Genomic DNA, 16,022 nt, shown 5'->3' with positions numbered 1-16,022 from the left:
AAATCCTACAGATGAGGAGACAACATCGTTTCAAACTGACAAATGACTATATTGCTATTAGGTTATGCCATTCAAACTCAAGAATGCTGGAGCCACATATTAATGCCTCATAAATAAGATATTTAAAGACCTTATATGGTATACTATTGAAGTGTACGTTGATGATATACTGATAAAAGATTTGAAAATCCCAACATATCTTTGACTTGGATAATGTTTCTACCTCCTTTGATCTAACAATATGTGCCTCAACCCCTCCAAATATGCATTCGAAGTTTTATCAGGAAAATTTCTGGGGTTCATAGTTACCCACCACGGGATTTACGCAATTCCTGAGAAGAGAATAGCACTAAGCGATATAGTGCCACCAAGGAGTATTAGAGCAGTCCAACACCTAAATAGAAGAATCGTAGCCCTTTCTCTCTTCATGTCTTGTACTGTTAATAAATACTTACCTTTCTTTAAGATATTGAGAGGAGCCCATAGCTCAAGGTTTTAGTGGATGGATGAATGCCAAGAGGTTTTTAAGTAGCTCCAAACTTATCTAGCCTCACCACCACTACTTTCAAAGCCCATACCCAAAGAAATGTTATACGTCTATATGATTATCTCCTCCCATGATATAAGCTCAGTCTTAGTTTGAGTAGATAATGTTGCTCAACACCCTGTCAATTATATTAGCAAAGTCATTTCTAAGATGGAAGCACGCTACCCATTAGCAGATAAGACAGCTCTGACTTTAGACTTCTCGATTAGAAAGCTACGTCCTTATTTTCAAGCACATACGATCGGGGTCTATAAAAAACTATCATTAAGAAATATTTTCTAAAATCCAGAGGCATCTAGAAGATTAATTAGTTGGTTAGTAAAACTTGGAGAGTTTGACATTCATTTCCTACCTAGACATGACATCAAGTCACAAGTATTTACAGACTTTATAGTCGAATATACTAACCCTGCCTCTGATAAACCACGAGCTACATCTCCTTCCTCCTCGTGTTGGACATTATATGTCAATGGAGCTTCTGGGAGTTCAGGCACTGGTGTTGGAATCTTGTTAATTTACCCACAACAAACTTCACTTAAATACGGGCTTCAATTGAAGTTCCCAATAGCAAATAATGTTGCCAAATATGAGGCCCTTATTATTTAATTGAGAATGGCAATCGATTACGAAGTGCATGACTTGGTGGTTCACACTGATTCTCAGTTAGTTGTTTCTTAAGTGGAGGGGGAATTTTATACCCATAATTCACTGTTAGCCTAGTACTGCCAAATAGCAAAATCCTTTTTGGCCAAAATAATAAAGCATCAAATATGCCATGTCCTCCAGGAGTAGAGCACACAAGTAGATGTCCTCTCTAAACTAGCTACTTCTATAGCTGGTGATATTTTCAAAAGGAGGTGTATCGAGGAGATCTACTTTCCAAGTGTCCAAGGCCCGTGGGTTATAAAATCAATCGATGAGTCAAGAGAGGCTTCTCAGATCGATCTCATTTTAACCTTCCTATAAGATGGTGTTCTTCCTAAATACCTAATGGTAGTAATACGATTTTGAAGGAAGGCAACAAACTTCACAGTTATTGGTGGAGATTTATACAAACAAGCATTCATGGGACTATATCTTAAGTGTCTTCCTCCCACAGAGATAAATTATGCACTTCGAGAAGTATATTCAGACATTTATGGAGTGCATCTAGGTGGAAGGGAATTAGAAATTAAGATCATAAGACCAATGTTTCATTGGCTAACAATGAAGCAGGATACATTGGAGTTTCTACAAAAATGTAATAGTTATCAGTTACATGCCAACCTCACCCATTTACTTGTCGTAGAGATCTAAACATTATAGAGTCTCTGGCCTTTTTCCCAATAGGGGGTTGACATAATGGGACTCTTACATATAGCCACCGAACAACGAAAGTTCATTATCCTAGCTGTGGACTATTTCACCAAGTAGGTAGAAGAAGAACCTTTAGTAAAGATCACTAAAGCCAATGACAAACAATTCTTATGGAAGAATATTATATGTCATTTTGACATTCCAGCAGAAATTATCATTGATAATATAACTTAATTCACTAGAAAGATTTTTATAATATTTTGTAAAGATCTCCATATTCAATTGGTACATACAGTTATGACCCATCCTCAGAAAAATGGGCAAACATATGTCATAAATCAGACTATACTAAAAGGATTGAAGACACGGTTGGAAAAAACTGGGTGCAATGGGATGATGAACCCCCAAATGTCCTATGAGTCTATCATACCACTGCCATAATTTAATAGGAGAAACCTCGTACAATCTTGTCTTTAGCACGAAAGCTATTGTTCTTATTGATATTAAAGTCCCAAGTCATAGAGTTCAAACTTTTGACTTTAACAACAATGAGAAAAAGCTCATTTATAATTTATATATCCTTCAGAAGTAAGATATATGGTAATGCTCAAGGTTGTTGCATATCTCCAAAGAATTGCCTATCACTATAATCGAAAGATGAAACCTCGATGTATTTCAATTGGAGATTTAGTTCTACGTAGCATCGAGGAAGTGGGAAAAGGTCCTCAATGTAATAAACTCTCCCCCTTTTGGGAGGATCCTTACTTGGTGGTAGCCATGGTGAAGCCCAGAACTTTCAAGTTAAAGAATGTTGAGGGAACGATGCTCCCTCAAACTTTGAATGTAGATAATCTTCGCAAGTGCTATCAGTAGAGGATAATAATACTACTTATTTTAAGTGTTGTATATCTTCAGTGTTGAGTGTCATTTATCTCTATTGTTTTCTATACTATTTGTGACTTTTGTATCCATAAGATATAATAGGGAAGTAGGATGTTGTTTAATACAATGAAATTTTGTTCATTTTGTTTATATTGTTTTTTTTTTTCTCCAAGAAAAAAACATAACAACCATTACACACACATTGTAAACTCTAACATTAAGAACCTTAATTCAAAAAACATGTATCCCAATCAATAAATGATCAATCCCAGGGGGATTCGATCCAACTTCTTTCATACAGGTTAAAAGCATCATAAAATGATTTGATTAACAACCTTGAATAAGTCAAACACCCTAGGTAGGTGTCACTTAAATTTTTAAATCATTGATTCGAGACATATGCAATCTTTATTGCAACTCAATCACTAGATGATCAATTACATAGGGATTCGATCTGACCTCTTCCATACATGTTAAAAGCATCAAAAAATGCTTTAGTTAAAAATCTTGGATAGGTTAAACACCCTAGGTGGGTGTTACTTAAATTTTTTAAATCCTTGATTCGAGACATGCACAATCTTTATTGCATCTCAATCGTTGGATACACTGATGATTAGTCTCAGGAGAATTCAGCCCAACCTCTTCCCTAATGGTTAAAAGGCATCAAGTAATGCTTTGATTAATAACCTCGAATATGTCAAACACCCTAGGTGGGTGTCACTTAAATTTTCAAATCCTTGATTTAAGACATACAAATTTTTTGTTGTATCTCAATCATTGGAGATTCAATCCCAAGAGAATTTGACCCAACCTCTTCCCCATAGGTTAAAAAGTATTATATGATGCTATAACTAATAACCTCAGATTGGTCAAGTGCTCTAAAGAAAACATCAATGAAATATTTTTAGTTAAATGAAAGCACTGGAATATTTATCATCTCAGAATAAAAGCACCAACAATTCCTTACTATATCATTGAAGAATCACACATCTAAATACAACATTTAACACATAACAATCACTAGAGAAAGATAAAGTGATAAAACTAGTGAAAAGTAAAAATGATACTCAATCTCTGCAATCTCATCATCATCCTCGAGGGTAGAGGCCTTATGCAGCTCACTCTCTATCTTGTTATCATTAAAATCTACAGGGAAATCATCATAATCCTGATTGGGTGTTAAGCCTTAAATTTCCACTAGTCTTTCGTTGTACCAGGTGAACTCCCTTCAAAAAGTCCCAGATGAATCCCTCGTCAATACATTACTGCTCAAAAGCCTTCACTTCTATGTCATAAATGTGATTATAAGCCTCTTGAACACGATCCTGGATGATGGTCTTAAAGGTTATAGACTTTTTAAAATCTTCGATGACTCTCGAAGAATCTAAGCCAAACAAAGTGGCATCCTTCTTAGTTATAAGAGTCTGGGATCTCTTATTCTCAGCTTCGAGCACAGCTATCTTCTCTACAAAGGACTTTTGGCCCATCAGAAGCTGGGTGATCATTTCTTGTGCCTCCACTAAGTCAATATGGAGTCGATCTATATGCTGATTTTGAACATAAACATAATGCACTATATTTTCCAGCTCGGTTCTGCACTCGGTCAACTCCTCCTCATCCACTTTCACCTCCTTGATCTTATGGTCATACTTTTGCTTGTACTCTTATTGAAGATATTTAACCTTCATAAACTTGTTATTTCATTTGTTTAAAGCTTCAATAAGCTCGACCTCAAGCTCCATGCGCCGCGATAGCGGAAAAGAGAAAGGAAGGTACATAAGAGGCTGTCCCAAAAGAAAAAAGAATAAGTACTAAAAAATGTTACCCACCAAGTCATCAACTTTTTGCCACTCGATACACTGATGCATCAACACATCCTCAGGAATACACAACTTGATAGGGGAGGAGTCGGGTGGAGCCTTGCTCATAATCATTGCAACCCCCTCCAATTTCTTCTTCTTCTTCTTCAATGAAGCCTGGGGATCGTCACCTCTCACATGTCGCTTAGGAACTACCTTTAAAGTTGGGGCAGGTGGCTCAGAAACTTTGGAGGACTTATTCAACATCCTCGCATCAAACCTCCCAGCTTGAAAATACAGTCCAACCTTGAGCAAAAAATCTTCCTATGTAAATTTATTCAAATAATGAACCTCGTACAAAAGATGCTCGATGTCATGAATGTTGAGAATCCTCATAATATCTTCCTATCCAACGTGTGAAGGGGTAGGCAGATCCTTCATCTTCCCCCACTTTTTATAAGGCCCTAGTCATTTTTCACAAAGAAAAATACACTAGCCTAGCTCCTCGACGAATTTTGGGTAGAAGTCCAACCATTTGAATTTGAATATTATACGTCCCTGCACATCACTGGTAAAATTTTCCCATCCTTGAAAAATATTCAGGCAACAGAATAACTCCTCGATCTCTGTAGAGGGCAATCAGTCACACCATCACGGATGTGTCCTTATAGGAAAATTGGGCTAGACTTACCCCACACCTTCTGAAATGTCGATCAACTCTGGAGGAAGAGGAAACTACAACCCCGCTCCTAGACTAGTCTCATAAATGGCCAGGTACCCTGGATGAGGAAGGCATGCCCGATCAGATCTTTTAGGGATCGTATCCATGAGATCGCTGGGAAAGTGGAACTTCTTACAGAGGAAGATCAATGAATCACTCATAATGGTGGACAAAACATCATCTACCTCGGCTCCCTTATTTGGCCTCCGCTCACCATCATTCTGAGCAGCAGGATGTGAATCTCCCATAACCGCAGATTCTCTCGAAGAGGCATTCTCACCCATCATGGCCTCCTATATGGGAAGGGAACTGAAGGGAGAGAAAGAGATCGAGAAGAAAAACTCCACCTCAATGAGGAGCCCTGGATCAGGACAGGAGATACTTCTTGAACAGGATTAGGGGAAAGCCTCAGCTTGAGGAAGAGAATGGAGGGGGAAAAGTGTGGTTTTAAACACCCTAAGGGGTATTTATAGGGCTGGAGGAAGTTAAAAAAAAAGCTGGCTAACCGCTGGCCTTTAGCCAGCAGTTGGCACACGACCAGCTTAAGCCGATCAGCTCATCGACAGCCGTGTAGGCGCGTGGGGCAGTTGTGTAGGTGCATGGGACAGCATGCTGACACGCAGCAGCGGCGGCTGGTCTGCCCCAACCAATTTTTGGGCCTGATTTCGACCACGTAAAGATGAAATCAGATGTTTTTGGGGTCCTTAGGACTAATTTTCAACATTTCGGATATGATTTTGACACTTTTAGAGCTATTCAGAACCTCTACGCCCAGGTTTGAATTAATTTTAAGTTTCAAATCACAATAAAATTTCTTTATGAGCTATAATTCATATTTTTAGACTTCTGGAGCCTTGATGTCCGAAAATAGGGGCAACTGATGTATCATCCAAAAATTATCTTGATCGGACATGAATCTCAAGAAAAAACCAAGTTAGAAACATCCCAAATTAAATTTGGGATCATTCAAACTCTGATTTTAGCAAACTTACTATCGAACTGAACATCTTAATAATATGAAACCAACATCAAATTTGACTCAATATGAACCCAAATGAGTCCAAATCAAGTACCCAAAGCACTGTTGGAAGGTTCAAACCACAATTTGGATTACCAAATAGTTTTCAAATGTGACATGTTTATAGTTGAATCGAGCGGCTCGACGAGCCGAATACAACGAGCCTAAGATCACAGAATTCCAACATCATTAAGACCTTCAAATGTCTAACAACTGGTCATTGATCAAGGGATTCAACATTGATTGTCCATCCAAACCACTCCCCCTTACCCTTGATCTTCCTCCTATTTATGGGTCATGCCACTCTGGGAAATCTATAAATAGACCCTTCCTTCCTATTAAAAAGGGACCCCTAAGCCTAAGAAAATAAGAGAGAGATCGGAGATTGTTCTTGCCTCCTTACCTCCTCAACCACCGCCTAGAGTTCTGTGGACCACCACCTAACGCCCAAAGTTCTGCTGGACCACCACCTGATGTTGGAGTTCCGCTGGACCACCACCTAACGCCCAGAAATTCGCTGGACCATCACCTAATTTCGAAGTTCCACCGGACCACCACCTGATGCTGGAGTTCCGCGGGACCACCACCTGATGCCTGGAGTTCTGCCGGACCACCACCTGACATTGGAGTTCCGTCGGCCCACCACATAATGCCTAGAGTTCCACCGGACCACCACCTAACTCCGGAGTTCCGCAGGACCACAACATGATGCCCGGAGTTCCACTGGACCACCACCTGACACCCAGAGTTATGTCGGACCACCACCTGACACCCGGAGTTTTACCGAATCACCACCTGACTCCCAGAGTTCTGTCGGACCACCACCTGACTCCGAAGTGACGCCGGAGTTCCTCTAAACCACCGACGGATGCTAGAGTTCAACGAACTGACACATGAACTTCCAAGTGACGCCAGACTTCCATCAGACCACCAATTGACCTCGGAGTTCCGTCGGGCCACCAAGTGGCGACGGACTTTCATCTACCCCCAACTTCAACCTTATGGTTGATATTTGTATTCTGATAGCCATCGAGAGCGAGTCAACTCACTATAATATACTCAAATTCTAGTGGAATTATTTTCAACTAGGTCAGACCCCGTGGTTTTTTTCCTTTCCATGATTTTTCACTTAAAAAATCTTGTGTTATCTATGTGTCAGCTGGATATCAGTGCAATGCTAAGACATATGATTATAACTCTATCGCCGCATATATTCTAGCCCACAACATATATATTTTTAAATTAGTTGGCTCATGAGCTAACATGTCGAATTAAGACTAGCTCAAATTTAGCTTATTAGTTCGCAAGTCATTTAATGAGTTAAACCTGAACTAACTCACGAGTCAATTTAACTATGTTACCTATAATCTCTACATTAAAAAATACAACTAAAAATCTAACTTCTATTTCAAAATTTTCACCATAAAGGATTTTTCTTTCTTTTAATATCAAATGGGGGATTTAAATTTGACTTATATATATACGGCTAAAATAAAATTTGTTATCCACTCCACCAACCCTATATTGATATCATTAACATTTATGATAGGAAGAAAAATACAAAAAAATGAGAAATAGTAGAAGAACAATAGTTTTTTATCATGTTGAAAATAACTAAATCACGCCGTTCATCTTAATATGTAAATTGAAAACTTTGACTACCAATTAAAAGGTCTTAGATTCGAAGCTTACTTATATAACATTTATGTGAATTTATCTTAATTGATCTAAATATCCCATAATAATAACATTCTCTTAACAACATTGATAATTACCCCAAGTATATTGCTGTGTAACATTCATAGTAAGCTTTGCTGCAACTAATTTTAAGTTGAGAACAGAAAAATAAAGTTCACTGAAATTTACACAATTCTTAAATGTTATAAAGATCATTGGGATGCAACAACATCTCTGAGCTACCTATCAGCTTTGTAATGTTACATAACACCATATCAAGAACATTCACTTGCCAATAAAACAAATTTCTTCTATTTTGTCCTAAGAATGATGATTGATATAATTTTCTGAATTATTACTGTGCCACCAGCTTTGGCTTCACATCACCATCTGCTTTTGTACATAATTCAGTGGAGGATTGAAGGAATTCCTTATACCATTTTGCTGATAGTTTTGGAGTTCTCTCTTGTGAGCTGAAATTCACATGATAGAGCCCAAATCTTTTGCTGTATCCATTCAACCATTCAAAATTATCCATCAAAGACCATATGAAGTAGCCTCTTACATCAGCCCCTTTCCTATAATTGAACACATCAACATATGAAAACATAGCTATAAAATTAATATAATTCTAATTCAGATATGTTGATGATGAAAAATTAAGGATTCGTTTGGGACGACTTTTTTGCTGTTTCTTAAAACGACTTTTCAGTACAAAAATTAAAATTTTTGTACTAAAAAGCCGCTTTAAGAAGCAAGAAGAAAGCTGTCCCAAATGAAGCCTTAAAAAAATGAAGGAAAGAAAGGTACATTGTCATTTGTACAAAATAGTTACCTCATAGCTTCCAATAGTGAAGAAAGATAGGCAGTATGAAACTCTACTCTTTTCCTGTCATTGAGCAATTCTTTTCTGATTTCATTGGATGGATTACTACTACCTTCTTGTCCAAAGCCTGAACTCACATTTACAAATAAAAGGAGACTCAGAAAAATAAATTTTACCAAGCCAAATGAGGGCTTCAATAACATTTCTACTTAGTACCATTCTCTGTGATGAACATAGTGATATTGTTATATCGTTTCATTATATACAAAATCATCTTCTCCAAGCCACTTGGAACCACATAGAAGTTGTTTACTCCAGTCTGAAAAAAGAATATAATAAGTAGTTAGAAAATAAATAAAAAGCATTTACAGAGTCTAAGCTTGGTTTTTCACTTGCATTATCTCCAATAAAATGCCCATCTTTTTCTCCAGTTGTATAAGCAAATCCATAGCCTTCTAAAGTACTTTGAGAATCACATTGTGAAAACAAGCAATCTTCTGCATACAGACTTGTGTAGTGATTGACTCCAATGAAGTCAAGCTTAGTTTGCAACTTTTGCTTATCCTCTATCGAAAATTTTGGCAGCCTTGATCCGAGAATTTGAAGCATTTCTGGAGGATAATCGCCATAAATTATAGGATCCAGAAACCTGAACGGACAAAGCAGAAAAACCAAGAAAATTGTTTACTTTGCATGGCAATGTAATTATAAAATATATTTAAGCATTCATTGCAATATATATTACAAAATATATACCATGGAACTTCAAATGCTAGAGCCCGTGAAGCAGCAGATCTATCCATAGGAGTATCTGTAAATGGTTCACGCCAGTTTGCCGCCATGATAATGCCAATAAAACCTCCATGTTTTCTCTTAAATAGATCCGAGTGAAGTTTATTACAAAGATTTTTTTTTTCTAATGATCTTCTTAAGAATATATTTGGAAATATATGGTGTACAACAACAGTAACAAATCAAAATTATATTAAATTTTTTAAAATTCAAACTAGATGATGAAGAAAAAAATAAAGTTTAAGCAGTATAAGCATTGAAAAAATGATAAGAAATTGGTAAAGATTATCAACTTTTCTTTAATTTCATTCACAGAAATACAAAGTAAAGTAATACCTGATATTTCTTTCTGTATATATCAACAGCAGTAGCATGGGATAATATAACATTGTGAGCAGCAAGATACGGTTCAGTTCTAGAATCCCCTGATGGACAAGAAACATAAGGCAGAGAACAACGACCTGGAGCGTATTCACCTTTCATATATCCCATTTTTATCATAAGATTTGGTGCGTTCAATGTGCTCCAATAAGTTACCTTTTCACCAAATGCTTCAAAGCATACCTCTGCAAAGTATCCAAAATCATTCCTGAAAAAAAGGAAAGAAAATATATTTTAAAAATCAATAATAATTCACCGTGCAAGATCAAATTTTATTTAGGAAAAGAGTACGGTACTGTATCTGTGGATTCAACCATCCACCATACTGATCTTCGAGTTCTTGAGGTATGTCATAGTGATTTAGAGTCACAAAAGGTTTTATTCCTGTCCAAAAATAAGTTTGGCTAACCATAAATGAAATATTCCATGTTATAAAAATAAAAATAAAAATAAAAGAATTCTCAATATGTGATGAGAATTTTTTAAAAAATATATTACCTTTATCAAGCAAAGCATCTATAAGATTGCTGTAAAATTTGATGCCATTTTGATTGATCTGACCAAATCTGCCTCCTACACTTCAGAAAGAAAAAGATGATATTTGTTCATTGAGAGAGAATTTTTCTTTCAATTTTAGATGACATTAATATTTTGATTGCTTACTTGGAAGGATTCTCGACCATGATATGGAAAATCTATATGAGTTGACGCCAAGATAATGCATCAGCTCAACATCTTCCTGTTTCATTGTTTTTTCAACAAATAAAATATGTTTATAATAACTTTATCAGGCGTTTTCCCCAAGCGGATGAGTTCAATTAAATATTGTAATGTTAGTGTGAATTTTATTAGAAACTGCTCACTATATAGCGGTGATAGTGATCATCTGCAACATCTCCATTGCTACCATCTACAATTTTTCCTGTCATAAAGATGACATGTTAGAGTCTAGAACTGTTTAATCTAAATTAGCATCAAAAGAAAATAGATTAGTGAAAGTTTGGTTCATTTAATTGCAAAGACACAATTATTTAACATTTCAATTAATGGTTAAAGTGGTGGGTAAAATTTTTCAAATATTTCTCGCATAATTTTTGGTGATATATAGATTGGATGCGTGCTAGGTTGTTGAGTCTTATTTGTTTTGATAAAGGAATGGAAAGCTCAAAGAAAGAATCATGAATTTTTCTTTGTTTTCCTTAAATTTCTTGCAAATAGTCAAACAAAAGAATTATACACACAAATTAGCAAGCGATGAGATTATGCAAGAAATGAACAGATGTAATTTACCTGGTATACGAGTAAATAAATCCCAATTGCTCAAGCTTTTGTTGCCTTCTAAATATCCACCTTCAATCTATATATTATAATTATTCAATTAGCAGTATATATGTATATATATAGCAAAAAATATTTCTCAAGAAACACATAGAAACAAACCAAGAAACAAGAAGGAAATTAAACGTTAGAAAAGTCAACAAGGCTTAGAATTTTCAAGATAGTGTGTTCCTACATCTATAGAAAAAAAAACAGAGCTTAAGTTCCATTGTTGGAACACCAACACCACAAGAACAGTTTCTTCCCTCCCCTCTCTCTACTCCAATTATCTCGCTTTATCTTAAGAATGGAGAAAATAATGTGTATGATGAAAAGTACAATCACGATAATTTGAAAATAATGGGTGTATGATGGCCTAAAACAAGCCATTCAATACATAAAACTACCCAACATAGTAAAATATTGACTTATAGTAGTCTATAGACTTCTAGTAGTCTTCAGTTGTTGGTGACTACAAAGGTAAAAATCAAAATAGGGCCCAGAGGTGATGAAAATTAGTTTTACGGTGTCCGATCCAAACTTCTTTGAAACCATCCAAAAATATTTACATCGAGTCAAGCATATCAATCTATCCTTTTATGATATCAATCCCAAGCATCCTCTCGACTTTGGCCTAAATATTTCATCGCAAACATGGTTGCAACAAAGATTTTAACTTCTCAACTTCACTTTGTCGTTACTAGCTATGAGCATATCATCAAAAAAGAGAAGCCAATATATAGCACTATTCCTAGAAAATTTCTTATGATAGACACACATGTCAAAACAACTTTATTTTAAATAAATTTTCAATCATAAACAAGTGAAATTTCTTACATCATTGTTGCAAATATTTCACTAGTCCATAGAGCAACTTCTCAAGAAGCTAAAATTAATATTCCTATTTGATCGTAAATATCCCTCGAGTTGGCTCGTGTAAATCACTTCCTAAATCTCACAAAGCAAGAAAGCCATTTTTGCATCCACTGTTTCCAATTATAGATCACAACTAACTATTAAAGACAATAATACTGAAACAGAAATATGCTTCACAATAGAAGAAAAAAACCTCATTTAGAGCGATCCTTTGCCAATAATCCTGCCTTATATCTAGCTTTTCAATTCATGGAGTACCTTCTTCCGTATTCAATATTCACTTTGCAGTCTAGAACCCTTTCATCATGGATGCCTTCTTTCCTTTTTATATCCACTTACAGCCTATAAAAAGTTTGGGCTGTCGCACTATAAGCCCTTTATTTGCTGGCCAATCAACAAGATAACAGATTCTATTATTTTTGAGTGATTGAATTTTCTCTTTCATTGCTTGTCTCCAATGATCACTCTTATCATTATGCATTCCTTCTCTAATTATTCTTTACACATCCTCTAGTATTTTTTTTCTACAGTTGTATGAGAGAGAAGTAGTCACCTTGACAAGACAATGTCAGGTGCATGTATCTTGTATTTGTTTTCTCTTGTTAGGATAAAACTTCTCAACTCAATTTGAGTTTTGTGAATAATAGCTCTTCCTGATAATTATGGCTTCCTTTTAAGTGTCAGCCCCACCACCATTTGATTTATACCTTTGCTCTCGTCGCCCAAGTTCACTACATCGCAAGCGCATATGATGGTTATCAAATCTATTTTTGTAGTTTGCACATTTATAAACATAATCTTTGATTCAAACAAAGAAAATCTCAACTATTAATTGTTGAGTCCAAATTTGTCCATAGGAAACATTAGAACCTATCTAGTAAGACTTATAAGGCATACAGAACAAGAGAGAGAAATAAAAACTAGTTTGAGAAACACTAAAATTATATTAGATTACCAAAATTATAAGAGTTGAGTCCAAATAACTTCATGTGTCAAGCTTGCCGCTTGGCCCCCTATTTGTAAATTCAGGCCAAGATTTAATGTTATTGGAAAAGCTAATTTTACGTTATAACTAAAATAAGAAAATACAAAGCAAGGCTTGTAGCCAACTTGTTGGATGAAGTTGATGATTTGACTAGAGAAAATAGTTGACTTGCTTGAATGAATGTTGGCTAGTAGCTTTTCCATCTACGCAAGTAAGCTTGATTATGACTTGAACAGAGTGCGCTTTGAAGAAAATTCGTCATAGCCTAAGCGAGTTCAACATAACTCAAGAAACTCCAAATTAGAGTTGACAAGTTCAAAGTAGACGCGGCGAGCTCATGTCAAACCCAGCGAATTCATATCAAGCATGGTGAATTCACTTTGTCCATGATGAATTCACTATCTCTATCCTTCTTATTCTGTCTAGTCGACTTGAACTTGGTCAATTTTGCTTGAACTGGGCCATTAAGATATTTGGATGTACAATAATATACTTGTACCTTCTTTTTTTAATTAACCAATAATTACACCTTTTTTATCTCATCAGAATACCCTAAGAATAAACATAATATAAATGTTTATTCCAATTTTCCCTGCCTAAAATTAGACATCTAAAAATTCTTAAGCTGTTATAACATACCATCATATCAATATAAACTTCCTTTTGAGCCTTAAGACTAAGATGTATGTAATGGCATTTACTCATCAAGTAACAAAGTGTGTTGAGTGCTTCAACCCCAAGAAGCTTGTTCATTTATAGCAAATGCAAACACGCATCTAACTTTTATAGTGGTATTTTTCTTAACCGTTCATCAATGTCATTCTATTGGGGCATTTTTTCTATGGTCTTAATCTAGAATTATCATTACAATTATAGAATTCAATAAAGTCTTTAACAAGTTATTCCAACTTTTTATTTGTCCACAACATCTTGATTCTCTTGTTTATCTGATTCTTAATTAAGCCTTTTCATTGCTTGAATGTCCTGAATGTTTTATTTTTAGTTTCAAAATATAAATTCAGACTTTTCTTTAGAAATTATTTATGAAAGAGATAAAGTGCCTTCCTACATGTGTTGGAACCATCACAAAACCCCAAATATCATAGAAACATATAGTCAATGGAGCCTATGGTTTTATGTTGGCCACCCAAAGATGTAATGCTCCAACAAATCTCCCAAAGCATAGTGTATTTCAAGTTTACCACGAACGAGTAATATTCATTCTCCATAATCTAGGCATTCACCCAGGGCCTTTGCAGCTTTCATTTGATCCAGAAGGACCTTCATTCTCTTTAACCAAAGCTAGAAATCTATCTTCCCTCTTCTCTCAAACTTGACCTTCACAACCCCCTTACATCTCCGATACCAGTTTTATACGCATCAGCCAATACTTTTCTAAAAAAAACACACAAAATAAACCAAGAAACCAGTAGGAAATAAAAAATCAGAAAAACGAGAAGAAGGCTTATATGTTTAACTGCACTGTCTGCATACATACATACATGGCAGGATATCAGGTCTACCTTCCACTGCTAGAATACCAATGATGCAAGAGTAAAGGTCTTCAACTCTATTCATAAACACAGAGTTCCTCCCAATCTTGTTTTGTTTCACTTCCAAGAGAAAAAAACTAGATACGAAGATCAATCTCTCTTCTTCTTTTGCACTCGTGTTTTCCAATCCCAGAAGAAAAAAAGAAATCTCTATCCATACTATATTTTCTAAGATTGTACATAAACCTATTACAAACGAAAGGTAGAGGAAAAACAAAGCTAGCGCATAACCCTCTGGCTAATAAGAGTTTTCCAAGTATACTTCCCAACGAACCAGATTGGTTGACTTGTTTTTCTCAAAGAAGATTTTAGAAGTTGCTGCAACATAAGAAAAAAAAAAAGGATCGATTTCTTGTAAAACGGTTTTAAAATTTCATTTCAGTACAAATTTATCTCCTTCTATGGAGCTTGTTCGAACCGCAATAAAAAGGAATAAAATGTTTTTTTCTTAATTTCATATATTTTTCAAACTTTGAAGAAGATGACTAAATAATTTTGATCAAATCAAATGTGTAGTTTGATGGCAAAACCTGATAAGCAGAAGTGGTTGTCCCAAAGAGAAAGTCAACGGGGAATTTGTTCTTATCAATAGCTGCTGCTGCTGCTATGGAGAACAGACAAACAAGAAACAGAGCAATAGCTTCTTCATTTCCCTTCATTCTCTTCAAGGATTTTGTTTCGGAGCGTAATGATTCAGGAGGATAGCAAGTTTATGAGATGGGGTTTATTAAATAGTACAGTTTTTTGGACTCAGGCGAACATTGAAGATTTTTGTCAAATCAACTCAGATGATAATCTTTTAGATTTTACTATTGATTAAATATCTCTGTTATGATATGATTTTCTTTCTTTTTTGGCGTCATATGTGGAGCAAGTTGGACCTTTTTGGCTTTTTGTTCTATTATTATTGTCGAGCAACTCGAGCAAGTTGGACGTCATCACACACTGACTGGCCTGGGCCTGATAGGATTTTAATTCTCTTAGCTGGTAAGAAAGTGTAGTTGAGTTTATGTGCGGAGAAATTTGTTCATTATTTTTGTTTTTAGATAGGAGCAGGTAAATAGTGACAATTAACAAAAGCAGCAGATTTAACAAAAAATTTAAGAATGAGCAAATGCGCTCAATAGAAAAGCGTATTGACTGAAGAGAGGAGAGAGAGAGTGAAAGAGTGGGTGGGGAGAGAGAGAGTGTAGGCGGGAAGAGAGAGAGAGTGGAATGGCATAGGGTTTCGTTAAATATTTAATAATTATTTTAATTATTATATAAATAATAATTAAATATTTAAAAATAATTAATAATAACTTAAAATATATTTTAACTAATATTTAATATCTAATAAATATTAAAATAAA

At 35.5% G+C, this 16,022-nt stretch overlaps 1 protein-coding gene across 3 annotated transcripts; it reads right to left on the bottom strand.

Annotated features, from left to right (window-relative positions):
* Positions 1-8,061: 8,061 nt before the first annotated feature.
* On the bottom strand, positions 8,062-15,438 carry LOC110095291 (beta-glucosidase 18). Of its 3 annotated transcripts, none has more exons than XM_020820763.2 (13): positions 15,201-15,339; positions 12,686-12,863; positions 11,230-11,296; positions 10,803-10,861; positions 10,603-10,678; positions 10,438-10,517; positions 10,236-10,323; positions 9,895-10,147; positions 9,523-9,638; positions 9,163-9,415; positions 8,983-9,085; positions 8,776-8,893; positions 8,062-8,518 (listed from the first exon to the last, which is right to left on the bottom strand). In XM_020820763.2, exons 5-13 carry the CDS (start codon positions 10,620-10,622, stop codon positions 8,296-8,298), a joined length of 1,254 nt encoding a protein of 417 aa, XP_020676422.1. In that variant the 5' UTR covers positions 10,623-10,678; positions 10,803-10,861; positions 11,230-11,296; positions 12,686-12,863; positions 15,201-15,339; the 3' UTR covers positions 8,062-8,295. The 3 variants fall into 3 exon arrangements, with proteins under 3 accessions (XP_020676422.1, XP_028556373.1, XP_020676421.1); XM_028700540.1 differs by having other exon boundaries at positions 10,438-10,512; XM_020820762.2 differs by lacking the exon at positions 12,686-12,863 and having other exon boundaries at positions 10,438-10,512; positions 15,201-15,438.
* Positions 15,439-16,022: the final 584 nt, after the last annotated feature.

This window comes from Dendrobium catenatum, unplaced genomic scaffold (genome assembly GCF_001605985.2).
Source record: "Dendrobium catenatum unplaced genomic scaffold, ASM160598v2 fragScaff_scaffold_134, whole genome shotgun sequence".
NCBI classification, from domain to species: domain Eukaryota; kingdom Viridiplantae; phylum Streptophyta; class Magnoliopsida; order Asparagales; family Orchidaceae; genus Dendrobium; species Dendrobium catenatum.
The sequence above is the reverse complement of the archived record's forward strand: the minus strand, read 5'-3'. Positions and strand labels throughout refer to the sequence as shown.